We start from the raw sequence: 27,508 nt of genomic DNA, 5'->3' as shown, positions 1-27,508 counted from the left end.
GCAGCTGCAAGTCTAGCCCCATACAAGTTGTCTCTGGTTTTCAGTGTCCTACTCCTCAGAGACTGAGGCAATGAATGCCATTTGTTTTCCAACAGCGGTCTTGATCTAGGGCCTCAGTCAAACCTACCATCCTCATCCCTGACCTCTGCCTGACCAAGGACCAGTTGACCAGGGATGTAGGAAAGGTGCTGATTTCACTCATCTAACTTTACTTCCCCAGGTGAGAAGGTGGGAAAGCAGGTACCTTGTGAGTCAGACAGTTGTTCTTACTTATAAAGCTTCCTGAGAAGCCATGAAATGTTTAGGGCTAGTTTCCGGACTCAGACCAAGTTTGAGCTAAAATACCACTCTTCATCACATGATACGGTTTTCAGTTCCAGGGGACCGAGGAGCCTGATGCTGTAAGAGGAAAAGGTCTGCATGTGGGGAGGGTTCAGCCACACGGAAGAAGGGGCTGGAGAGTCACCTTCCTCAGTGCTTATTAGGGTCACAAGGTCCCAACCTCCACAATGAAACTGGCCCCCAGATTTACCTTCCCAAGATTCTAGACCTCAAGTTTCCCAATCTTCTGCTTTCTAGTGCTTTTAGCTCTCCCAAAGCTAAAGGGACCAGGATGGGACAATAGCCTGGCAACACTTCCCACCCATAAGTGTTGCAAGAATGACAACAAGGAACAACAATCGGATGGCAGGGAATTTCATTAGAACCCAGCTGAGGTGAAGAGCTGATGCCAGGAGAGAGCTTTAGGATCCAGGATGCAGGTTAGCACAGTCATCTGCTTATGGAGTCAGGTGGGATGGCATAGATATGCTCATCGTGGCATCTTTAACAGGTTGCCTTTGCTGCCTAAGTTTAGGCTTTAACGTCATTATGGTCCAACCGCCTTTTGCTCCAACAGAGAAAGGTAGTATACCTAAAGCTATGTAGACAGCGAAACCAGAGAGGTATATAGTCGAGGGAATGGAAATTGGTAGTGGAGGGGAAGGAAGATCCATGAATCTCAGCCCCGGGAGAGAAGACTGGGAAGGAGCCAGGAGACACTGGAACGAGGGCATTCTGGCTAGGAAAAAAATTACATAGTAGAAGAGGAGGCAGACGATCCTGAAGGGAAGAAAAGCAGACAGGTTATTCTGAAAAGAGCAGACCTACAGGGAAGCACCGAGGCCTTAGAGACATGAGCCAAAGATGCCAAGTTCTCTGGGCACGTGAGGCCCTTGCTCGTGATGGACTTGGCAGCCTGGAGGGTGGGGTGCGTGTGGAAACTCTGGACATGCTGAGGTAGTGTTTGCGGGTCCCATGCGGATTTCCCTCTCCGGGAAGGGGAACTCAAGAGGAGCCCCAGTGTGCTTCCCTCCCTAGCCCTGCTTTCCCATTTGCATCTGTTGTTTTGTCTATAGGAGACCAATGCCCAGCTGCTACAGTAGTCCTCCCTTATCCGTGGGAGATACGTTCCAAGACCTGCAGTGGATGCTTGAAGCTGCAGATAGTGCTGAGCCCTGTATATACTATGTTTTCTCCTAGAGTAATGGGTGGGTAGCTTATACAGCGAGGATGTGATAGGCAGTGGGATGACTTATGTCCAGGGCAGGACAGAGTGGGGGGCGTGAGATTTCATCAGCTACTCAGAACGGCATGCAATTTAAAACTTATGAGTTATTTATTTCTGGAATTTTTCATTTAATACTTTCAGACTGTGGTTGACCACGGGTAACTAAAACCAAGGAAAGCAAAGCCATGGATAAGCGAGGGACTATTGTATTTAGCTTAGACTTTTCATTTCACCTCTTCCCTAGGAAGTGGTGGGCTCCACTAGGGAGCTTTTGAAACCATCTGCAAGGCTAATTTCAGAGAGTGAAATTTACTTCTGGGATCTCTAGCCAATTAGCAAAGAGGGACAGGCCTGTTCTCTGGTGAACACCTTTGAGAACTTGGGGATTTACAATTTCTTGAGATGGGAAATCTCAGGACTAACACAATAGAGGTATGTGGGGTAAGAACAGGGAAAGTGATAGGATTATCAATGTCTAGACCAGCCCATTTACCCAGGAGAAGGTAGTTACAGTTGCTGCACGGGAAGTGGGGGAAAAAAGTTACTGTAGGGCTATAGGAGGGGACTTAATAGCAGCAGGAGCAGCTTCTATCCCATTTTAGAAATTGCAGGAAGGGAAAAGGTTTGAAGAAATTATAGCTTCTTGCTTTCTGGGAAGCAAGTCTGAATCCTGTAAAAGATACTCAGGCACTGAGAGACTATTTTCATTTATATACACTTAGCCATCAGATTCCCCATCATGGCCTTAAATTTTGAGTGGGGAAGACATAAGAGAGCGAGTTTCTTTTACAAAGATCAATCCAGATAACATCTACATTCCCCTAATAGCAGCTTGAGGATATACAGTAAATGTCTGCTGGGGATGCTGGCATAGAGATATTGTCTAAATCCTACCTTCTGCAGGGTCAGGAAAGACTCTGAACATTTCCCACCCTGAGGTTAGGCCTAGCGCTTACAAGAGACCTTATGTGGGAAGATGGCCCACCCGACAGAGGGTGGGAAGTGGGCTTCAGATGAACCTAAAGCTAGAGGATGATGCTAGCAGTTAGTGTCCCGTGTTCTCGGCCCCCCATGATCACTCTCCTCTCAGAGGAGCCCATACCACTGCCTCTGCCTGTCTGTCCTGAAGCAAGGGAGCTCGGGCTGCCCTCCAGTGAGAGGGCCTTAGGAAGGGGAGAGACGTTGGCCAGCAAGAACTGCTGCCCTCCCAACACCTCCCAAGAAAGATGGGGGAGATTCCTTCTCCCAGGGCGAGGACAGGCCACTATCACAGTACCTGAGTCTGGATACGGTTCAGGCCCCGGAACCAGAGGATCTGGCCTCGGCGCAGCTCCATCTCTGCATGGTCAATCTCGTCCAGCCCCTCAGCATCCTTGGTGATCTCCTCTTTGGTGGTGCCATGCCCAGCCTCCTTTAGGAACTTCAGGGATTGGGTAGGTATTGTGGAGATGACCTGAGAACAGATGCAGCAAAAGGGTAGACACCAGAATCAGGGCGAGAAGAGCTGTCTCTCAACTTTATGGGTCAGGCCCTTGGGTAGGTCACTCTTTGCCCTATAAACCTTCCCGCTGGGAAAAGTGCCAACCCATTCAGGCAAGCGTTTGCCAAGTGCCTACCAGCTGTCAGGCCCTCAGGAAGATTTTCTGTACTTGTGGACGTACAAAGGAGAACTTATATTCTAGTATTTGACCAGCCATCTGCCTTGTTATATACTTCATTCTCTTCCTCCTGTCTCAGTTCTTTCTTTGCATTTTGCCATCTGTCTCTTAAAGGAAGTAGAACCATAATGCATGATACACAGTAGGAAGAGACAGAGACAAGGACCTGGGAGAAAACAAGTCTGGAGACAGGATGGTCAAAATGTATGTGTATGGGCAAGGGGAAAAGAAGGGTGTTGGAGGGGAATGACCCTCTTCTTAGTTACCATATGCTAAGTAATTCCTCTTTTATAAAACTATAGTGAGAGGATACTAAAAGTTTTCTTGGGCTTGGGGTGAGGAACTGGGCGGGATAGCCCATAGAAGGGACATATGAGTATTATCAGAAGACACGGAGCAGTAGGCTGGGGCTTGCAATTCAAAATAAATCACTCTATAAGCTGTCAGTCAGTTCTCCTTTACAAATAAGACAAGGGCTCAGCTGGGAAAGGGGGACTGTGTGAGCAGTCCAACATGGAGTCAAGTGTTTGAAGTGGAAAGAATGTCCATGTTCTGCTTTTAGATGTTAGAAGGAGCTGTTGTGATACAGAAGGAAGGCTGTTGTTACCTGGCCTCAAGGCCACATGGCCACATGTGAGACTAGACCCAGGTGAGAGTTTCAAACAGTACGTGAAATCATCAAGCTCAGCCCCAGTGTAGAAGCGCTTTAGGGACCCACTGGTAAATAACTTCAGCAAACAGAGCAGGGTGGAAGGACTTGTGTTAGGAACGGGGATAGGGATTAATCAGGGAGGCATCTAGGAGCTATGAAAGAAACAACTAGCAGGTCTATGGGGGAAAGCCTGCAGCCCTAGGGAGGGATCTTTGGGGCCAGTTAGAGCAAAGCCTCCATTACCCAGGTGGCTGGGCACAAATCAGTAGAGACCTGGGGTCTGCAAGCAGAGGTAAAGGCCAGGCCAGAGCTGAGGATGAGAGGGACTCGCAAAGTGGTATTAGGGAAGGAATGAAACTCTTATCAAACCTGATTATATTATTATAATATTAATAGCTAACATTTATTGAGTACTTACAGGGTACTAGACATTGTTCTAAGTCATTTCTGTATTGAAACTGATTTGCTGATTAACAATGATTCACAATGATCCTGTTATCCGGAGTTGAGGAAACTGAGGCAGAGTTGCTAATAAACTTGCTCACTATGATGCAGCTTGTAAAAAGAAGAACGGGGATTCAAACCTAGATGGTCGGTTCCAAAGTCTGTGCTTTGAACCATACGCTATACTGCTTCTCTAGAGACCTTGTGAGTCTGGATTTATCTTAGATGACAGTCAGGCACCCATCCTGGATAAGGCAATGGTGAGAAACAGAAGAGGCAAGGGAGCCCTACATTATGACAGCACAGCAGCTCACGGCCAGACTGCGGCTTCATTGAAGACATATGCTTTGCAAACTCTTCTACTTCTAAGACCCTTAATTTTTTTTTTTTAGCAAAATTCCATTGAAAATTTCCACTTCCGTCTCAGAGAAGCTAAGGGATTTGTCTGTCTCCAGGCATGATTAGAGAAGAGATCAGAAGCCTCTGAAGTGGTGGGCACAGATCATTCTGCTTTGGGTTCCTACAAGATGGAAAGAACTTGAAAACCTGGTGGTAGAGAGAAGAGGGAAGGATATGAAGGCGAGGAGCTGGGCGTCTCCACAGTTGCTCGTTCCATCTCATCGGGGGGGGGGGGTGTCTGCCGGCCATGTGACTGCACGGGGAGGGTGAGCCCGTACTCACCTGGCCCCACAGCAATTCTCCAAAACCGATGAAGAGACACCAGAACCACTGGGACAGGGTGAGGTTCGTACAGCTGAAGGGTTTCCCCCCAAATTCCACAATGATAATCTAGAACAGAGAAAGAGGCAGCCCATCATTGGGAGGTAACAGGTAGCCAGCCCTCCAGTCAAGGCCATCAAAGCCACGTCAGCCCCCTACCCCAGGGTCCCTGTGGTGTGAACCCTGATCTGCTTGTTGGGGAAGGAGAAAGGAGAGATCCAGGTGGGGAGAAGGGAAGACAGACACAGTCTTTACAGAGCACTCTGATGGGGAGACAGATACAGCTACTATGAACACTATTAATGCAAAGGCTGGGGGAGCAAGGGTAGCTGGAGGCTTCTTGTGACTAAAGCCAGTAGGTGACAAAGAGAAGGCACAGTGATGGAGAAGAGGAATTTAGGAGCGGGACAAATAAGAGTGAGGCAGGAGCTCTTTTGTTACAGGGCAGGCTCCAAATCTCTTGTATTGGCAGATGTCTTAGTGTACCTCTGACTGGGGCAAGAAGGAAGGGGCTCAATCCTTTCATCACCAGGGCAGCCATGCCCTTGACCCCACTTCCCACAGAAGGAGCCCACGTCAGGCTTATCTGTCAACTACATATGGCAGCATTCCATGTCTTCTCTTTTTCTCTGAATTGCATACCATTTTCTACCATAAGCCCTTTCTGAACAAAGGGGCAAGGAGGGACAGGGAGAGATCCCATATAGCACTTGCATGCACATTTCAAGTATGCTGGCAGGAGGCATGGAAAGGGGTTAGAAGACAGTGATCTTCCTCCTGGTCACTATGTGAAATTGCTGTGTTTTAGAAAGATAAGGAAAGGATTCCACTAATTTTATTTTATTCGCTACCAACATGCTGCCTTGCACTGGAGCACTTGACACAGCAGGATCCAATTCTAGAGCAATGAGCAAACGGAAGCATTTGGGAACCCCAAAGTGTTCAACCCACAGCCTGAGTCCCCATCACTCCCTCACTCCTTTCCCCGGGTGCTCAGGGAATCCTGGCCCCCAGCTTCTGGCCTTTATCGTCCCAGACCTCCTATCCCAGCTCCAGCTAGAATCCCACCTGGCTGACGAATGTGCCCAAGACCACAGAGCAGAAGATGAGGTTGCGGAAGATGCCCGAAAAGACATTCCTCTCTCCATGGATCTTGCGGGAGTTGATTTCATTGAAGAGTTGCATCAGCACGAAGGTGTTGAAAATAATGGTGTAGTGTTGGCTGGGTGGTGAATGCAGAGGTGCTCTCCTCCCACTATCAATGTCAAAGAACTTCTCACCTAGTTGGGAGAAGGGATGCATTGGAGGATAAGTATGCTCTCAAGGAGGGTTCAGGTTGAGTCAGAACACTTGAGTATGGCCTCACTGGTTGCTTATGACTGGTGTCCATTCTAACTGGTCAGTATCCGAACCACAACAGTCATCAAATATTTTCAGTGTTAGTTCTGGTCTCAACATCACTTTTTTTTTTTTTTTTAAATAAATTTTATTTATTTATTTATTTATTTTTGGCTGTGTTGGGTCTCTGTTGTTGTGCCTGGGCCTTCTCTAGTTGCATTGAGCAGGGGCTACGTTTCATTGTGGTCTATGGGCTTCTCATTGTGGTGGCTTCTCTTGTTGCGGAGCACACGTTCTAGGCATGCGGGCTTCAGTAGTTGTGGCGCATGGGCTCAGTAGTTGTGGCTCGCGGGCTAAGAGCACAGGCTCAGTAGTTGTGGCACATGGGCTTAGGTGCTCTGCGGCATGTGGGATCTTCTTGGACCAGGGCTCGAACCCGTGTCCCCTGCATTGGCAGGCAGATTCTTCACCACTGTCCCACCAGGGAAGCCCCCTTTTTAAATATTTTTGGCTGTGCCATGTAACATGTGGGATCCTAGTTCCCCGACCAGGGATCGAACCCGTGCCCCCTGTATTAGAAGGCGGATTTTTACCCACTGGACCACCAGGGAACTCCCTCAACATTTCTGACCCTCTCTCTCAGCTTGCTCCATCACTATTTGCCTTCTCGTAGTGCTGCATTGTGGTAGAACTATGTGCACGAGAGTCTGGCAGACATAGGTCTGAATCTTCGTGCCACTATTTACTCAATATGTGACTTAAGCTTCAGTTTTATGATCTAAGAAAAAGGTAACATAAAGCCACCCTTTGGAGATTCTTTTTTTTTTTTATCATCTTTATTGGAGTATAATTGCTTTACAATGGTGTGTTAGTTTCTGCTTTATAACAAAGTGAATCAGTTATACATATACATATGTTCCCATATCTCTTCCCTCTTGCGTCTCCCTCCCTCCCACCCTTCCTATCCCACCCCTCTAGGTGGTCACAAAGCACCGAGCTGATCTCCCTGTGCTATCCGGCTGCTTCCCACTAGCTATCTACCTTATGTTTGGTAGTGTATATATGTCCATGCCACTCTCTCACTTTGTCACAGCTTACCCTTCCCCCTCCCCATATCCTCAAGTCCCTTCTCTAGTAGGTCTGTGTCTTTATTCCTGTCTTACCCCTAGGTTCTTCATGACATTTTTTTTCTCTTAGATTCCATACATATGTGTTAGCATAGGGTATTTGTCTTTCTCTTTCTGACTTATTTCACTCTGTATGACAGACTCTAGGCCCATCCTCCTCACTACAAATAACTCACTTTCATTTCTTTTTACGGAGATTCTTAAGAGGAGTAATAAAATGGCACAATGCACCACGTAGCGGGAACAGAGGATGCACTCAGTAAGCGAAGCTGCTATCATTCCCGTCTTGTGCTCAGCTTGCTCCCTGCTACTTTCTTTCCCTGGGCTGCTCTCTGCCCCCATCTCCCTCTAGCACTCCAAATGCCGCCACCCACCCCCGCCTTGGCTCACCGGCAAAGACAAGGAAAAAGATGACAGTGAGTTGATAGACGGCGTGACCCAAGATGTTCTTCATCATAGTGCGTGAGATCAGAGGCTTATTTCGGCCATAGGGGCGACGCTTCAACAGAGAGTCTGTAGGAGGCTCTGTGGCCAGGGCCAATGAGGCAAAAGTGTCCATGATGAGATTAACCCACAACATCTGCACGGCTTTCAGTGGGGAATCCTGGTGGGAAGAAGAACCACTCCTTTTAGCTTTCCTTGGAGACCACCCCCCACCTCACTCATCAGCCTCATCTTTGCCCTTGAAATGGCCTGCCTCCTGCTATCCACCATTTATTAGCTGAGTGACATTGAGAAACTTATTTAACCTCTTTGAGCCTTGGGTTCTTCACCTGTAAAATGGGGATAATACCTACTTTGCAAGGTTGTTTTTGAAGAACAGAGAAACTACATATAAGTGCTCATCACACTGGCTAATGTGTAAGTACTACATTAATGGTAGATAAATTATCATCATCCCACATGAGCAGATGGAGACCTAGTAGAGCTATTCCTGCCCCAACACCCCTTCGGAAACTCTGGTTCTTACTCCTCAGTCGACATACTGTACCCCGCACCCCCTGTTCCTTAGCCCCAGCCTCATCCCTCCCATCTCAGCTCACCCCACATTCCCTTCACCTGGGTGATACAGGCTCCAGTGAAGGCCACGATCACAGCCACCACGTTGACAGTGAGCTGGAACTGTAGGAACTTGGAGATGCTATCGTAGACGTTTCGTCCCCACATCACTGCCTTCACGATGCTGGTGAAGTTGTCATCTGTTAGGATGATGTCAGAGGCCTCCTTTGCCACATCCGTGCCTGCAATACCCTGAGGTAAGAAGGGGAAGGAAAACAGTGAGGAACTGGACAAAATTCATGCACATTCTGAACTCATATCTTGACCTCCAAGAAGCTTCAGAACTCAGCATAAACACTAGAGGGCACACTAGCCACACAAATCCTACAGACTAAACCACCATATTTTGAGCGGTCTTCTCTCCCAAAAAGAAAATGAAGGGAAAATGTGTCACTGTCACTCTGTGGGAAAGGGGACTGGGCCATGATGCCTCCACCTTACTCCTGAACTCAGACTGGAAATTACAGTTATCTCTGATATTCCTTTCTCCCGTCCCTCCTACTTTCCCACCTTAGAAAATAATTAGAAGATAGAGAAAAAGTCCTATCTGTTCTACCTCTAAATTTTAAAATTTCTTTTGCCACTGCCAATATTTAATTTAAATCCTTATCTCTCCCACACCTTGAAGTTACTCTACATTTTTTCCCAGGAGGAGTAGTCTGGCAGTACAGTTCAGATGTCCTGTCCTTATTCAAAATCCTGTCACTGGGGAACCACCAAAGGTTTCTAAATAGAAAGATCAGTGGTTGAAAGCAGTGTTTTAGAAACAGTAAACTTTCTAGTCTGGTAGTCAAAGCCCTCAACAAGTGAACTCTGGTTCATTTTCCAACCTGCTATATCTTTCTGCTCAAAACCTACTGCTTTATTCACAATTCCCTGAATCTCTCATTTACTTCTAGAGTCCAGTCTTCTACTTACACCCTTTTCTCCAAGCCTGGAACATCCTCTTTCCCCATCTATTTAAATCCTATCTGTCCTTAAGGTTCTATTCAATTAATTAAGCCCTGCTTGCTTGGCAAAGCTGTCCCTTACATCCCCAGCCTATTCTTCTATTCCATGTCTTACAACCCCTGTAACCTACAGAGGGGCTTGTTTGTGAATCTGACCTGCATTAGTAGATTATTTGTACCATTTACCTGGCAGTATTATTTTCCTATCCAGATTGCAACAAATGAATATCTGTTAGATTGACTATACAATTAAATTTCCCCATCAAAAAGTTCTCTAACACATGCACACAATGCTGTACCATGCACTGTAAAGAGAAAGGACGGAAAGAAAGAAAGAAAGAGTATCTTTATATATGTACTATTGCAGAATAATCTCTAAGCTAGGTTGTTAAATTAAAAGAAGCAAGGTGGAAAAAAGAGTATATAGTGTGTATATAGATAGATATAGATAAGTATCACTTATCTAAGAGAGTGGGATATAAATATACTACACATTTGATTGTATTTTAAAGGAGCAAACAGAAAGATAAACCAAAAATCAAAGAAGTAAGTTATCTGTGGGATTAAGATGGAGGCAACAGCGTGGAGGTGATAGGGATAGAAGCTAGACTTCTATGAATAGACCTTGTTGGTATATTTTACTTTAGAATTATGTAACTACTTTATACAAGTATAAAACAAATTAAGTTTAAAATAAGCAATCTCAAAAATGGAAGAAAAAAAACCCCATGATATAAATGAACTGGTATAACCAGTTGGTAGCACAACCATACCAAGGGAAAAGTTCCAAATGACTTTTTGAAAAACACAGTAACTTGATGTTAGGATATACCTACAGGATAAAAAGAACTACAAGAAAAATCTTTAACTGTTTTTAGTAGAGTAATTGTATTATTATTGCTATTTTGAGACTATTACATATATTTTAGGATAAAGCAAATAATAATTATGTTAAGCCATTAGGAATCAAACTTTTCAGCTTAAGCGATAAATATAAAATCAGGGGAGTAAAATAGGAAGTTAGAGTTCTAGAAATCTAAATTTGAATTGGAAATGCCAATATGGATTCATGAAGTATTTATCTTTAAAACAAAGAAACACAAAAACAAAAAGAGACATAAAAGACATATTTCCTAGCTTTGTCCACTGAAAAGTTCTAGAAACAATAATTTACTAAGAAGTAAGGAACATCCTGACATTCAGATTGTGTTCTCTAAATATCATTTCTCACTGAAATGAAGCAGAACTCCTTTGAGAAGTGGATGATTCTAGATCTAGGACAAGAAATATGCATGATGAATCTGGAACATCTTATCATGCAAGAGACCAAGAAAGCTATTAAAGACAACTGAGGTTGTACCCAAAGGACTTAGCAGTGTTGAAGAGGTTAATGATGGGTCAGTATAAACGTCAGAATAATAATAAGGGCAATGGATCAAAACATATCACATATACTTAAAACCATGAGCTCATAATGATATTTAAAAAAAACAGACAATTAACTTTTAGTAGTTTAGTAAGTTTAAAAAGTGAACAACTCATTGGTCACCTTTGGAGGATCCTAAAAAGTCAACTCATTATTTTGAAAACTGGTTAATAAAGGGAGAAAAAATCAAGCATTTAACCTGTCTTTCATGTAGGAAGTGAACCTCACAGTAACCAAATAATCGACGAGGGCAAATTTCTTTTTACAGAAGTATTCAAGTTAATAAATAAAAGAAAATCAGAACATTGTCATTTTGCAACCCCTAATGAAAGATGGGATGTAGAATCTGATTGCTCATAGAACTAAGTACTAGTTTATAGGAAATACAAGGGCTGAAAGAACAGGTTAAAGGACACTATAGGGATACAATCAACAAAATCCCTGCCATGGGATATTCTATGTAGAAAAACAACCTTATTCCTTCAAAACTAAGTAGCTAGAAAAAAAGATGGAAAGGGATTGTGCAGAAAAGAGTTACATAGCAGGCCTGAGACTGCTTTCTTGAGAATGTTCTGTTTGCAAGGTTGGCCCTCGGCTAGCACCTGGAAACTTGGCTCTCAGTCAATAATTAACTGAAAATTAATTAGTGATTCACTGTGCCTAGACTGTGCCCAAACATATGGTTTCCACTGAAAACCTACTTCCTTCTGGAAGTCTGGAATCTTAGCACATGCTAGGCAGAAGGTGCCTATACGACCAACCCCAATAAAAACCTACGACACCAAGTCTCTGGTGGGTTTCCCTGGGCAGAAACATCACATGTACTGCTGCATTTTCATTGCTGGGGGAAGAAGGTGCTCTTTGGGACCCCTCATGGGAGGAAAAGATCATACAGGACTCTGCGTGTGGATTCCAGACTCTACCTGTGACTTTCTGCCTTACTAGATTCTTACTATACCAATGGACTAAATCTGAACCATGAGTACAACTGTATGCTGAGTCCCCTGAGTCCTTCCAGTGAATGCACAGAAGGGTGGTTTTGGGGACCCCTGACACATAGATCCTACAGGGTCAGTGGCTGCTGAACTTTATGATGTGTCAGAGTCACCCAGAGGGACTGTTAAAACATGGACTGCTGGGCCCCAACTCCAAGCTTTCTGATTCAGTAGATCTGGAGTGAGGCTTGAGAATCTGCATTTCTATAGGTTTCCAGGTAGAGCTGGAAGGAAGAGCACACTTCAGGACATACTGTTATAGATTAATAGATTCAAGAGACGTATCAACCAATTGCAACGTATGGATCTTGTTTGCATTCTGATTTAGAAAAATAATGTATTAAAACAACATTTATGAAGCATTTGGGGAAATGTGAACACTGACTAGATATCTAATGATAGTAAAGAATCAATTTTGTTGTGAGACAATGGTACTATGATTCTTTTAGATATTTTATTGATACATATATATTTTCCAGAGACACATACTGGATGAAATGACATAATATCTTGGATATGCTTCAGAGTAATTCAGGTGTAGATGGGGAAATGTGTATGTGTGGGCCAAGATTGGCCAAGTGTCGATATTTGATGCTGGGTGACAGATACATGAGGATTCAATAAACTATTCTATTTTTGTATATTCTTGAAATTTCCTAGAGTAAAAACTTTTTAAATTTATCTTTTGGCTAAAGAGAGCACCCTAAAGACAGATTTCTTCTTGAATCTTCTTCCACTTCTTAAAAATCACCAACAGTTCAATGTGTATGGGAAGCTTACAATCATAAGTTACTTGAGTGTGAGAATGTACTTTGCAATCCGGGGACTTCTAAATGTCCCTGAGCATTAGAATCAATAAGTGTACCTGTTCAGAAAATCCAAACACTTCTGGGACCCAGCTCAGATGCTACTGAATCAAGATAGCCGACTGTGGAACCTTGGAATATATGATTTTAAATGAACTTTCCAAGTGACTCTGATGCTCCGGGCCTCACAAGTGAAAAGCAGAGTGACGAACAGTGCTAACTATAGAGTGCACATTTTCCATATAGAATGTGAATTTTCCATAGTGTGCCTAGGCAGACAATACCATCATGTCCATGGGCAAGTTTCAGTTGGTCTTGCTTTGCTGGGTAATGATACCTCATGATTTCCCTGCCTTCATACTTGATGGGTCCCTCATTATACATATTATTATTGGCCAGGTAGGGAGGCGAGATGGAGTTAGAGAAAGAGTACAAAGGGGGATGTGAAGGTACGGGAAGCAGCAGGTTACCAGAAGCCTGTCCTGGCTTCCCACTGGAGGAGGCAGCTTGCAGCAGAGAGACACACTACACTGAGCTGCTTACCATGGCAAAACCAACATCTGCTTTCTTCAGAGCCGGCCCATCATTTGTGCCATCCCCAGTGACAGCCACCACCTGCCGCTGTTCCCCAACAGTGCTGTCGATGATGCCTGGGAAAAACAGACACACTACAGTGAGTTCCACATGTGCCATCTGAGGCCATTTTCCCATGAAAGGCAGTTTTATGGTCTTCCTCTCCGGTCCCTGCCACCACCTCCCTTTCTACGCTCTTTCCTTCTTTTTTTCCCAATGCTAGAGGTTCTGTAGCGTCACCTGATGGCAGTAAATTGTTTCACGGGTAGCACTCTAAGCTAAGAAAGTCTGACCTTGTCGAATATCCTGTCCGGTGCCCCAAGGCAGCTATTATGTGGTAGAAAAAGCACTGGATGATTTGAAGGCAGAGACCCAGGGATTGAATGGTAACACTTCCACTTACCAGTTGGGCAATTTGGATAGGTTACTTGTTGTCTCAGCCTCAAACTTCCTTATTTGCAAAATGGGACTAGCTTAACCTGTACTGTCTAATTCACAGTACTATCAACAAACAAGATAGGATAGTGTTTAAAAACAACTTTATTATATTAGATATCTTATACTCACCAGGGCCTCAGATGTTTGCTAAACTGTATGTTCTTCCCATGAGCGGGGAAGCTCTCCTAGGACCTCCCTACTCAGGACAGGAGAGTTGCTTTGGTTGATGGCTCTGATCTGTGCTCATCCCCGCCTGCCTTCCTCTATCCTAGGTACCTCCTCAGGAACCAGCCTCACCTTTCACCAGTGTGTGCTTGTCAGTGGGGGAGGATCGCGCCAGCACCCGGAGCTTAGGCCAGATCTTGTCCAGCTTTTCTTGCTCTACCTGCCAACACCAGACCACACCTGGGTCAGTCAAGCTCAGAACAGCCATCTGGGAAAATCTTACTTCTTTACCCACGCTGAGCTTCTGGGAGAACTGGTATTCCACGGCCCCCGGGGGAGTGTTATCCTGGCCTCCAGTGGAGGTGAAGTAGCCAACTCAGGCTCCAGGGCAGATTCACGGATGGTGACCATTCAGGCCCCGCTTGTCTTCTTTTTCCTGCCAATTCCCTACCTGGGAGCCAATTCCGTATTTCTTTTTTTTTTTTTTTTTTTTTTTTGCGGTACGCGGGCCTCTCACCGCTGTGGCCTCTCCCGTTGTGGAGCACAGGCACCGGACGCGCAGGCTCAGCGGCCATGGCTCACGGGCCCAGCCACTCCGCGGCATGTGGGATCTTCCCGGACCGGGGCACGAACCTGTGTCCCCTGCGTCGGCAGGCAGACTGTCAACCAGTGCGCCACCAGGGAAGCCCCAATTCCGCATTTCTTAGACCCTTGACAGAGGTGGGCCAGGGTTAGCTGTTGGCTCAGGTGGCTAAAGTAGTGCTTCTGAGGTCTTAGGTTCAATATCTACATTGACCTAATGTAGCTCTGGCCTGCTCCACACCCGGACCATGTCCTCCTACCAACCTGTGCCACTGTCAGTCACAAGGCAGTGACATAGGAGGGGTGAGGTAGAAGGAAATCAGTACAGAATCATCCCACAATTGAAAAAAATGGAAAGACATGAAAGGTTAGTGACACTGTCTCAAAAGATGGCTTGTGAATGAAGATAGTGAGAAGAAAAAAATCCAGTTTTACTGTCTGAACAGCTTTGGTAAAAGGGACATCTCACTATGAATAGATTTTAGTTTAAAAACCACCCACTTCCTCCCACCTGTCCCAGATGCCTTACACGTGAACCAGCCCTCGCCTAATAAAGGAGGCCCTGATTCCTCCCACCCAAGACCCACCTCTCCCTTCTCGTTTCGGATGAGTCGGTTGAATTCTTTGCCCTCCAAGCACAGAAAGTCATCCTCAGGTGTCACAATGCCACATTTGGTGGCGATGGCCCGGGCTGTGTTGATGTTGTCACCTGTCACCATTCTGACAGTAATACCAGCTCGTTTGCATTTGGCAATAGCTTCCGGCACCTGTGGAGAGTGAGGCAAGAGGAATGGAGGAGGTGGGGGTGGCGAGGCCTGGTAGGCTGTTCCTGTTCAGTTGTCCCCTCATGGTGGACAGCGGAGAGGCACCCTGGAAGCAGAACCATGGGGCGTGGGCTAAGTCTGGTCATTTTTATATCGCTTGGTGCCACCTTGCTTCTGTCCTATCCATGATACTCACATTTGAATTTGCCTTATTGTGTCATGAGTTGAAGGGGAAATTTGCTTCAGGAGCCGGGTGTGAAAGCTTACTCTCCCACTCACAATCTAGATTTCTTAGCAGGGCACGCCTGGCCTTTTGAGATTTTGCCACTGCCTTCCTTTCTAGCAGAAGTTTTAACCACCTTCCACCCCCCTGGCACATACTCCAACAATACCAATTCTTTTAAGTTTCCCAAATGCACGACACACTGTCATGCCTCTGGGTCTTGATGGTTGATAGTCCATTGGTCTGAACTTCTTAGAAGCAGAGACTTTTTCAATGCCCTACAATTGAGAGTGGTGCTTAGCTATTCTAGGGGTGCTCGACAAGAATGTGTTGCTTGAAAGAAGGTGGCTAGACACAAAGCTGCTGTTCCAGTTAATTCCATCTCCTGACGATTCTTGAGTACCAAACAATAATCCCAGTAAAACCTATGCTTCTTACCCCTCAGACAGCATGAACTGTAGGAATGCCACTTTCTATGAGTTCAGTACTCTACAGCAGTTCTGTGAAGCAGGAAGCACAGACACATCTATCCCAGCAAATGAGAAACAGTTAGGAAACTTGCCTAAGTTTCCTAAGTTACAACTAGAAATGGAGCTAGTACCCCAGTTCCTGCAACTCCTGGGTGGCCTCGCATTAGGTCACACTGGGCCGGCGCATGGGCCGGGGCCACTGTAAGACTTCCATTCATGTTTCCTAGCCCTTTTTTCAAGTCAAAGCCTCACCTCTGGGCGCACAGGATCCTCAATGCCCACCACTGCAATACAGGTCAGTTCAGTGAGGATTTCGCTCTCATTGTCCCATGGGGGCTCTCCGTCATTGAAATCCCGGTAAGCTATGCAGATAGTCCGGAGTCCCTCACTGGCCATGGGCTCGATGACGGTGCGGACCATCTCATCTCGGTCCTTATTCTTGAACGGCACTGCTTCTCCTTTCTTGTCCAGGATTCGATTACACCTGGTGGGGCACACAGTCAGAAAGCAGCATCCCCCCATGTGCTTGCATGGTCATTTACAGACATTCTGGCCACTCGGCATTACTCCTAAAGACACTGTCGTGTGGCCATAAATCTCCACTCATAACCCAAAGCTGAGCCCCTTTTTCCAAGGTGGGGTGGCCAGTAGGTGGGTAACGTCTAGGTGGGCAGAGCATTTGATTCTCCCATGTTGTCTGCTCCTACTCTTATGTGGATACGATATCAAGGGTCATTTGTGGATTGCCTGCTCCTTTGAGCTTCACAAAGGTAGAGACACTTTCTCAATCCTCAGTATCTAGAGTGCTCAGTGCAGAGGGTGTTCTCAACAAGAACGTGTCACTCGAAAGGGGGTGGCTCAAGCCAAGCTGGGGCACTGGTTTTTAGCTACTGGCCCTATATCCACGTAGGTGATCCACGTAGGTCACCTTTTAATGACCTATGGATCATCTAGCCACTTTGATTATGCAACTTCATGTGATCAGAATTGAGAATAAAAAGGAAAAGGGAACGCAGAACTAACATTTCTAGTATCAATACTTGCTGTGTGCAAGGCATTTTACATACATTGAATCACTTAATCAGAGTAACCCTGTGAGATGGGTGGGTATTATTATCTCTTTTCAGAATAGGAAATGGAAGTTTGGATTGCCTAGGTCTGAACCGTGGCTGTGCCACTAAGAGCTGTATCACTTCCAGCAAGTTACTGAACTTCCCAGCACCTCTGAATTCTCATCCGTAAAACAGGGATAATGACAGCATCTACCTCGCTGAGCTGTGAAGAGTAAGTACAGTATCCAAAGTACTTAACAGCAAGGCTTGGCCTGAACCAAGCTCAGATGTTAGTCATGATGTCACCGCCTGGAAGGAGGGTTCACTCATCATCCAGGTGGATTCAGTGTGAGGCCTGGCACTCTGACCTCCCTGAGGGGAGGATCCTGCAGGGAGGAAGAAGCGGGGGAGGGGCGCTCACTTGCGCAAGATGATCTCAGAAGCACCCTTGCTGTACATGCGGTAGCCACTGCGGGGCTTCTCGATGACGGTGCTCATGGACTTGCGCACCGAGTTGAAGGTGTACACCTTGTAGAGCTTCTCCTCGGGCACCTCACTGCGCACGGCGTGGTAATCCTGCTTCAGGTCCGTGACGAAGCCCAGCAGGGCGCACTCGGTCTTGTTGCCCACCTGCCGCGGCAGGCCGCCCTCCTTCTCCGGAGGCTGAGAGGAAAAACACACGTGGGAGTGTTGGATGAGGTGCCGAAGCTGGGGAGAGAACCTAGGAAGGGAAGGACTCCGCTCGAGGCTTTCACACATGTACCCAGGGCCCGTGGGGGTGCCGACTGTGGTCCCTGAGCCACCCAGGGCTTGGGGATTTTTTAGTTGCCCTGGGAGTGGTGCTGGTGTCTCACCCTGTGTGGGTCTTATTCTAACACTCTCTCTTAGTTTCTAGAAACTGAGTAATTTACTCCTGACCAGCATGAGGTCTCTTTTTATTTATTTATTTTTATTTTTTTAAGATTTTTTGACGTGGACCATTTTTAAAGTCTTTATTGAATTTGTTACAATATTGCTTCTGTTTTTTGTTTCGGTTTTTGGGCCCCGAGGCATGTGGGAGGGATCTTAGCTCCCCGACCAGGGATCGAACACACACCCCCTTCATTGGAAGGCGAAGTCTTGACCAGTGGACTGCCAGAGAAGTCCCAAGATCTTTTTAGACATACTACCTTTACCTGGTGATTGGAGGTCATTTCATAGCCATAGATTCCTACCTGCCTCCCCCTTGCCCTCCCATCCCCCAATCTACTCCCATGGATTATTTCCTAGTTTCACCCCAAACATGTTCACTGGGGAGTGGGAAATGGGATGTGGGATGGCAATTCAGGCAGAATAAACAAGAGAAAATGAATGGTTCCCTCCACCTACCCATTTTAAGTGTCCTGGCAAAGGAAACGCTTACCAGAACCTTGGAGGTGTAGGCACTGTTGATAGAAATACCATTGACAAGAAGGTCCAGGACCTTGGGCACAAGGACATCAGGGCTTGGGATTTGATGGTAACGGGTTTCTCCGATATAAGCCTGCACCACAGTCATGCGGTTCATGGTCAATGTGCCTGTCTTATCGGAGCAGATGGCCGTGGCATTGCCCATTGTTTCACAAGCATCCAAGTGCCGTACCAGGTTATTGTCTTTCATCATTTTCTACAAAGGAGAAGAGAAAAGACTTCCCAAATACAGGTCAAAGGCCATTGCCTAGCCAGCATCTCTCCACATTTCATTCTCTGGTCCCACACAAAAATGCAGGATACCATTTTTGTAAATACTCTTAAGATTCTACTGGATTGCTTAAATGTTGATGCAACTGATCCAGATGGTCCTTCCAAAGTGCCAGTGGCTTCTGCTCCTGAAGGCATCACCCAGAGTTTATGAAGACAGAGTGGCCCATCCCAGAGGCTACACGGTACCCTCCCCTCTGGTCTCTGCTCTGAAAGAAGACACAGTTTCATTCCAGTCTCACCTTCACAGAGTAAGCCAGTGAAATGGTGACTGCCAGTGGCAGCCCCTCTGGCACAGCCACCACCAGCACAGTGATGCCAATGATGAAGAACTTGACAAAGTACTGGACGTAGATGGGAGTACACTCAGCCAGCCATGGTTTGCGCTGGATCACAAAGTTGTCGATCACAAAGTACAGAATCAGGATGAGAACTGTGATTGCAGACATGATCAGACCTGTCCAGGAAACAAGTCAAATGAACCCAGGCTTCAGGGTATTCCTCGGGCCCTAGCCAGAGATGGGTGGCATAAATTGTAGCCTTTGCTATCCATTTTTAAAATGACTCTCTAAGTCATACCCAAAGCCCCTATCCATTCTCTGGCGCTTGTACATTACAGTGTAGGGGAAAGAGGTGGCTTTGCATCCTAAAGACAGGGGTGCTATTCTCAGCACTGCACTAACTTGACTTGTGGCTTCTGACTGGTCTTGACCCTCTCTGGGCCTATTTCCTCATTCATAAATAAGAGGATTGGTCTAGTTTTCTAAAATAGCATTCTATGCTTCTATCTCAGACCTACTCTCTTCCTACAAATCATAATGTAGTGACTACAGGTGCCTATTTCCTAGTAGTTTATCAATTTTAACTTCTTCCCTAGTAGCCTGAGAATGTCAGGCAATTCACAACTTGTTCACAGTGTTGCCCCTATGGTGTTAGCACATCACCTACATAACTAACCCTTAGAGCGGTGCTTCCCAACCTTTCTCCTGACATGGCACAGACAGAAGATGACAATAATAACAACTATTAATGTAGTGCTTACTATGAGTCAGGCAAGCACGTCACAGGTATTAACTCATTTAATCCTCACAACGATCCTGTGAGATGTTACTATTATCATCCCCTTTTCTGTGTCTCTCTAAGGCACAGAGAGGTCTTGGTATAGCACACTGGAGGCGGACCGACCATCCTGGTTTGCCTGCGACTGAGCAGTTTCCTGGGCTGTGGGACTTTCTGTGCTAAAACTGAGAAAGTGTCAAGCAAACTGGGATAGTTGGTCATCCTACATATCCTACAATGGAAGAATCTGCTCAAGATCAGAAAACAACTGGTCTAGGGGTTCCAACTGCCTTGGGTGCTGCCTGGCTGCTCTGAGGGCATCTGTATCTACCTGTGGCACAATATCTGGGAAAAGTTCTACTTCAAATCATAGTTTGATTTGTGTCTTTGCTTTGCCTGAGGGTCCAGTGATTCAGAGGGATCAGAACAAGGCTACAGGTGATTGTATCATTGAAAGCATATTCTTTTGTACTTTGCTTCATCAGGGTCAGCCCTAAGAGGTGAGGCAAGCAAGGCACCTAGGCTGCAAAATTTAAGAAGGCGTTCACTCTCAGGGTGGTGCCAGGCACCTCACTTGCTTCCCCCTGGTCCTTGGTCTAGATGATGTGTGAAATGAATAAACAGAGGAGACCAGTGGCTAGCCCTCAGGTGGCTTGTCCTCCCTAAAGAATAAGCTAGGGATTAGGAGCACAACAGTAGGATCTGTTTAATGCTTCAAACCCGTGTGCCAGGCTCAGCAATTTGATTCCACACTTGCAATTTATCTCATCTGTGTACTGTGTTTTTCTTTTTAAAAATTAATTAATTAATTAATTTTTGGCTGCGTTGGGTCTTAGTTGCTGCGCGCAGGCTTTCTCTAGTTGCGGCAAGCAGGGGCTACTCTTTGTTGCGGTGTGGGGGCTTCTCATTGCAGTGGCTTCCCTTGCTGCGGAGCACAGGGCTCTAGGTGCACGGACTTCAGTAGTTGTGGCACAAGGGCTCTAGAGCGCAGGCTCAGTAGTTGTGGCGCACGGGCTTAGTTGCTCTGCGGCATGTGGGATCTTCCCGGACCAGGGCTTGAACCCGTGTCCCCTGCATTGGCAGGCGGATTCTTAACCAGTGCGCCACCAGGGAAGTCCCTCATCTGTGTATTGTTTATATGCAAGAGACTTCATGGTGGTCAAAATTAGCTAGGTACTAGAACTGGATGAATAGGCCAGACTGACACTCTATAAAACTCTCTGTGGTGCTTAAAACGTTCTCTATTTGCACTGTCCAATATGGCAGCCAGTAGCCACATGTGGTTATTGACCAACTGAAATAGGTTAATGTGACTGAGGAGCTGAATGTTTAACTATATCTAATTCTAATTAATTTCATTAATTTTCATTAATTTAAACGGAAACAGCCACACATGGCTAGTGGCTGCAGTAGTGGACAGCATAGATTCTCGCTATTCAATGTGTGCTTAGCAGAGCAGCAAGCACTGCCATCGCCTGGGGGATGGTTAGAAACGCAGAATCTCAGGCCCCACACAGAAACGTACTGTAGTAAACAGAGAGGTGAGGTCAGCAAATAAACAGTGGAAAAAGACTAGTTTAAGGGATATGTGCGCTGAAGGAGCGATCTTCCTTTGTTGCTTCCTCTAAATCCCCCGCCCCACCCCACCACTGAAAGAAGGCAGGAGAGAGGAGAGTGCAGAGGCGAGCGATGGAGAAGCTGCTTCCTCTCACGATGCACAGCACTGCCTTTACTGACATCTGCTCTGCAAAGCGCCTCTTTAATCACTGTCTTCCTTTTCCCTCCAGTCCTTATTCTGAACTGATTGCTCTATGCCTGGCCATTCCTATGCTAGGGAATTGCCCTCAGCAAACAACAGCCTTCTCTACCGTTAAGGAATTTACAAGCCAACACACAAGCAGGTGAGTAGCTATTGAAGTCTTCCTTCTTGCTAATGTAAATCTCCCATTTGTTTGCGCCTTTAACCCTAACACACAGGAAAACATCTCTCTCTGCAAAAGCTAAACAGTCGCAGAGAGAGACACAGCTACCTGGACTGCACTAGCCACTTGGAATTTTCAGCTTCTTTCTGCCAGACCTGGCTGGTGTAGAAAGAAGGCAAGCAAAGTAGCGAGGATCCAGAATAGCACTGATAAACAAACCAAGAAGGCTCCACCCTACTCACCAGCTTTCCCAATCTGTACAGCCAAGCGCGTCAGCTTGCCCTGCAGCACCGACTTCTCCTTTTTGGGCAGCTTGGCTGCCTTTTTCTCCTTTTCCTCATTGTCGATCCCCTCCTGGCTGTTGAGTGGCTGGATTTCCAAGGCCACTCCATCCTGAGTCTTTGCTAGGGTGTACACACAAATAGGACAGGTAAGCAGGCAAGGTAGTAGCACTGAGTAGCAGGCAAGTGGAAACTAACAAATCCTTCTGTCTTATTCCTGGAATATACCTTGGACCCCTGACATCAGATCTGACCACCCTCACCCCATGCCAGACAGGGAACTTGACTCTGACCCTCTATTAGGGCTTTTGGAACGATATCTTAACAACTGGAGGTGAAATATGGTGCTTTTAGGGTATGGATTTCCACTTCAGTGGCAGCTTCCTGGCACTACCTCAGAGTCCCAAGCCAGGTTTATTCCAGCAAGAGGATTAGTCATGCCACTAAGTGCTATTACCAACAACCATCCTTCCCGGAATTCAGTGCTTAATATAGTGAATCTTTACTGCAGAAAGGGGCTGAAGGGGAAGGCTGGTAGATATTCCTAGAGCATAAGGGTCCTAGTCAGCTCTTTGAAAGCTTCATCTCTCTCTCACTATATCTATATCTATATCTATATCTATATCTATATCTATATCTATATCTATATCTATATCGACTGTCAAGGAAGAAACACGGACCCCAGACACAGGGTATTTTCCAGTTCCCTCTCGTATTAGTTGAACGATAGGGGAAGGAAATCTCTTTTCTCCCCTGTCTGATGAAGGTAGGGAGGTACAGAGTGGGACCTAGGGGAAAAGGGAAGAAGCTGGTGTGAGGGACTCCCTGGAATGAGAGAAAGCCAGGGTAAAGACAGACATATAAATCCACTTTGCTTTAAAAAGAAGAGTTAAAGAAATCTAAAATTAAAGAATTATTTTTGTGGAGCCCTGGTTCTCCGACATGATGCCTTTATTTCTAAAAACTACTATGATGTGGGTTACAAAAGGAAAAAATCTCTAGAAGCTGTCTCAAGAGAGCAGTTCTTGCTGGTTTCTGGCACCCCTCCAATTTCACCCCTGCAGAGCTCGACTCCTTTGGTTAGATGCCCTTCCTGAGATACTGTCTCTGCTGTCAGACTCACAAACAAGACAGAGACAGGATGTAAACACAGCCACCAAAAAAGCAACACACATCAGATTAGGAGGAAGAAAACAGACTGTGGAGAGAACAAAGAAAGAGGTGGGGAGTGAGGTCACGGAGAAAGGGCTCTCTCCACCCCTGAGAAGACTAGCTGAGAAGGAATCCAGATCAGAAGAGGACACCGACGAGGAAGCCAACAGAGGAGGGTGCAGGGACTGCCCACCCCAACTCCTTCCACCATAAGGACCCTGAAGTCTTCCAACCCAGAAACCGATGACCGTTGTTGTTTAAATCTGGCCTAGGGCAGTGAAGCAAAGAGTTCAGCACCCTGGGAAGAGCAGATCAATCTCACAGGCTCTCCAAGATTGACATAAAGTTCCTTGAGCCAACAGCAGAGGATGCTGTCGTCCCATCTTAGATTGGGTTTGAGAGCTTGAGACCACCCCCAAATCTCTGCACCTTCCTCAGGATAAGGCATCTGGGCCACAGCAGCAGATAACAAATTTATGGAGAGGAAAAGGGAGGAGGCAGATGGCCTGGGAAGGCCTGGTTTGAGTGTGGGCAGGTAGAGATGGTAAATGAGTGGGTGGAAAGGTTACCTTTGTTGCGATTTTCAGGGACTCCTTGTTTTTTACCTGTTTGAACAAGAAAGAAAAAAATGGGGTGGAGACCCAAAGTGACTATTAAGAGATCAGATATCCAATGCTTCGGTCCTGCTCAGAGCCCAAAAGGGCAACAGCAAAGGGGCTGAGTTGCAGGAAAGGGAATGTAAAGGAAGCTCACATCTGTTTACCTCCATCTTCATTAAGGGCTCTCATGAATCCTTGGGGTATGGACCAGGCCACTCATGCAGGTGAGTGCACACCCACTTCTGAGCTGCTTTCTCCTGGAGCACAGCTGCTGTTGGGAGGGTGCTCCCAGCCTGAGTCACACCACTTGGAGAAATGGGGTGGGGGTTAGGAAGCGAAAGGTTTGAACTGTTTCTGCCTGGTGGCAAAGGCCCTGCAAGGTGCCTCCATGTCAGTTTACCAGCGCCAAGCAAGTGTCCTCCTTATTCACTTGCAGGCAGCTGCAGAAACGGATAGTCTAGCTCCTGAGTGAATGTGTTTTGTCTCCTTCTCATTAACTCCCCTTCCCTAAACAGCCCAAGAAGGTCCTCCAGCCAACTGGTAGAAATCCTTCTCTCCTCCAAGGGAAGAAGGAATTCTTAAGGGAAAGGTTTGCTATCTTTTTTTGCCTTCTGTTTTTCCTTCTTTCAGGAACAAGTGAATGGCAAAGACAGGGCTAACTCTCCTGGCCGTGTCTCTCTTCCACTGACAGCCTATAGTTTCAGCAGGAATCCAGTTTCTTCTCCTGGACAGTTTTCCCTTAGCCTTGATGATTCATATAGTCCCCCATATCTGAGGAAAAAAGGGGCAAGGGTCGGAGGACTACACAGAGGGGAGTTGAGCACCTCGCCAGCTCATTTGGGGCAGGCTTTCTACCTCATCCCTTTACAATCCACCAATAGACACAGGAATCAATGCAACCTGACCGGGGAGCCTAGAGCCAGGATCTGGTTTCCATCAGAGCACTGTGGGGAGCCAGGGATGATACCCTTAGCTCAACAAGGAGTTTGGATATCTGCACTCATCATCCTGCAGATTCTTCCAACCAGGTACTGCATCCAGACCTGCTCCCTTTCCTAGTTTGTCCACGGGGGTGGGAGGAAAAGACTCTCGTCCCGAAAGCCCTTTACCTTTCTTCTTCTTCTCTTCCTCTTCCCCCTCACTGGCCCCCAAGAGGGTAAAGATGATTCCAGTCTGAGAGTTGATACCCACAGCAGTCACTACCATTCGGCCAGAACCTTCCATGACATGGGTCCCTAAATGAGAAAGAAGACAAGAGAAGTGTTTTTTGTTTTTTTTATACCTGGCCATTCTTTGGTGTGAAACGTAGACCTGGAAAAAAGCAATCCCTCTTTCTTCCTCTCCCGTGGATAGTGATATACTCAGCAGATAGTAGGAAAAGATCAAGAGCAAGCAAACTGGGGGGTAAGGAAAACAATGTGCCTAACTGCTTTAGGGTAAGGCTCCTTTCCCACCACCTACCCCCAGCCAGCAGAGCCCTTATAGCACCTGCTTCATAGGCAACGTCTTATAGGTTGCTTGATATCCTTGTATTCAACCCACTAATATGCTACTGCCTCAGCTGAACCTTGGGGCAGGGCCAGAAAGGAGAGCAAGGTCTGGATATGGTCTCTGTGGCTGACTGTCTGGGGGGAGGTAGAATGGGAGCTGGTGTAGCCAGAGGCCATACCTGAGAGCAACATGGGGTCTCTTTCCAGGGACTTTTTGACATGGTCCGATTCCCCAGTCAGAGAGCTCTCGTCAATCTTGAGATCATTGCCCTGGATCAGGATTCCATCTGCAGGCAGCAGGTCACCTAGTACACAGAGGTGAAGGGGCAACAGGGAAAGAGGGTAGGTAAGGACCATCCAACCCCATCTCAGGGCTGCTCCCATGGGCCCTGCCTATACGGCAAAGGCCCAGGGAGAATCTGGAGAGCATTTGAAAGACAACTTCAGCTCTGACAACCTGGGATAAGACTCCATTCCGGGTATTATAAATTCAAATAGTTACTGATCCCCATGGATCAGTAACTATCAGTAACACATTCCCATGGCCTGAATATTATATACTTTTAATCTAAGCCACACAGGGTACAGTCTAACAGTCTTTGGGAGTTTCAGTTACTGCTTTCTGTGAATTTCTCTTCCATAACCTCCTTAAACTCTAACCTAGAAGCTAACACAATTTGGGGTCTTATCTTTTTGGGTCCTCAGCAATTCCAAGCAGCCCCCTTATGCCAAAGGACCTAGCCTTGAAATAGGGAGGGTGGCACAGGTACAAGAAACACAGAGCTCTTACCGTATTTGATTTGGGCAATGTCCCCCACCACGATCTCAGCCACAGGGAGCTGAATGATGTGACCATTTCGGATAACGGAGAATTTCTGTTCCTTTTCAATGCGGTTCTGCAGCCCCCGGAATTGCTTCTCTTTGCTCCAATCATTGAAGGCAGTCACTAGTACCACGATGATCACTGAGAATAAGATGGCTGCCCCCTCAATCCAGCCGGCTTCTGCCTCCCCTTCATCTTCTGGGCTAGTTACGGCTAGACCGCACTCTAGCCCAGGGAAAGTAGAGAAAAGAAGGGTCACCTAGGGGCTTTTGTTGACATTAAAAATGGGGGTGGTGCTTCTGCAACCCCCCAGAATAGAAAGACAGGGAAAGAGAATAACAGCTATTCTCTTGGGTAGAATAGCTCTCCTCTGAGGATACTGGAGGACAGCAGGATTGGGCGTCATCTCACCACCAATATAACTATTTATGTTTACCTAAAAGAAGCAAATGACTAGCATGAAACATATCAATACAAATTACAGGCAAGTCACATATAAAGAACTTATGAGCGCCAACATGGTAGTTCCCACTACGACTTCCTATGATGCTCACACAACTGGGGGAACTCTGAGATGCAGGGCTTTGTTGGTTGAGTGAGCATAGAGAATTTAAGACATTCTGAATAAGGATTTGATGGGAAAAGGGGGAAAAGACCCTGGAATCAGGATAGGTTGGAAGAATAGCTTACTAGCTACTTGTTAGTTTCCTTTGGAGAACCCGCTCTGGATAATGCGGGGGGGGGGGCATTTTAAAGCTATAATCTGTCAACATGAATACTAAGTGCTTTTTGGTGGCGCTGGAAAGAACCCAGATCAGAGTCATGCTGGTCTGTTCAAGATACTCACGTTCATTTTCTTCCCCAGGGGGGCGATAGAAAGACAGGACCAGGGAGATGATGGCCGCGATCTCCAGGATGATGAGTGTGACATCCTGAAGGGCTTCCCACACTAATTCTAAAAAGGTCTTGGGCTTTTTGGGGGGAATCAAGTTTTGTCCAAATAGTTGTTTACGTTTCTCCAGATCTGCAGGGTTTCCAGATAGGCCTGAAAAAGACATAAGAGTGGAGCAAATGAGCGAGAAAAAAGGGGTAGAGATGAATGACAGAAGAAGGCAGTTAAAAGATCCCTTTAAAAAAGATACCTTGCTTCCCGGTCTGCCCAAGTATGAGACCCAGTTAGGGTGACTGGTCTCTGTGGCTGACAGACTTTTTGCTCAGACTCAGGGGGTGTGAAACTTTCAGTCTAAAAATGGGGGCAAACCAAGACAAGTTGGTCACAGGGGCCACTCACTCCTCTTGGTCTCCAGGGTAAGCTAACCTAGACCTAAAACTTCATCTCTTCCTCATGGGGTTTGCTCCAGGCTCCAGCTCTAAGAGCACACACATTAAAATGTTTCCTGAGACTCACACAGAACTTTCCTCTCACATTAACATGTAAATGCTGTTCATGACTTAAAAACAGAGCTGGGACT

General features: G+C 46.3%; 1 protein-coding gene across 4 annotated transcripts in view; it reads right to left on the bottom strand.

The window, feature by feature from the left end:
• Window positions 1–27,508, bottom strand: part of ATP2B4 (ATPase plasma membrane Ca2+ transporting 4) — a 93,244-nt gene that overhangs the window by 10,306 nt on the left and 55,430 nt on the right. For all 4 annotated transcript variants that reach the window (XM_060288598.1, XM_030872707.2, XM_030872702.2 and 1 more), the window contains 18 exons: window positions 26,884–27,081; window positions 26,004–26,261; window positions 25,393–25,518; window positions 24,833–24,958; window positions 23,694–23,729; window positions 21,934–22,095; window positions 18,953–19,167; window positions 18,394–18,636; window positions 17,413–17,654; window positions 16,192–16,423; window positions 15,070–15,249; window positions 14,033–14,120; window positions 13,268–13,374; window positions 8,548–8,739; window positions 7,879–8,092; window positions 6,092–6,303; window positions 4,985–5,092; window positions 2,826–3,002 (listed from right to left, as the gene is read on the bottom strand). In XM_060288598.1, coding sequence (XP_060144581.1) covers window positions 2,826–3,002; window positions 4,985–5,092; window positions 6,092–6,303; window positions 7,879–8,092; window positions 8,548–8,739; window positions 13,268–13,374; window positions 14,033–14,120; window positions 15,070–15,249; window positions 16,192–16,423; window positions 17,413–17,654; window positions 18,394–18,636; window positions 18,953–19,167; window positions 21,934–22,095; window positions 23,694–23,729; window positions 24,833–24,958; window positions 25,393–25,518; window positions 26,004–26,261; window positions 26,884–27,081 — 3,116 coding nt within the window. The remainder of the gene's footprint in view (window positions 1–2,825; window positions 3,003–4,984; window positions 5,093–6,091; window positions 6,304–7,878; window positions 8,093–8,547; window positions 8,740–13,267; window positions 13,375–14,032; window positions 14,121–15,069; window positions 15,250–16,191; window positions 16,424–17,412; window positions 17,655–18,393; window positions 18,637–18,952; window positions 19,168–21,933; window positions 22,096–23,693; window positions 23,730–24,832; window positions 24,959–25,392; window positions 25,519–26,003; window positions 26,262–26,883; window positions 27,082–27,508) is intronic.

This window comes from Globicephala melas, chromosome 1, assembly GCF_963455315.2.
Source record: "Globicephala melas chromosome 1, mGloMel1.2, whole genome shotgun sequence".
Classification (NCBI taxonomy): domain Eukaryota; kingdom Metazoa; phylum Chordata; class Mammalia; order Artiodactyla; family Delphinidae; genus Globicephala; species Globicephala melas.
This window is presented reverse-complemented; position numbering and strand designations above follow the sequence as displayed.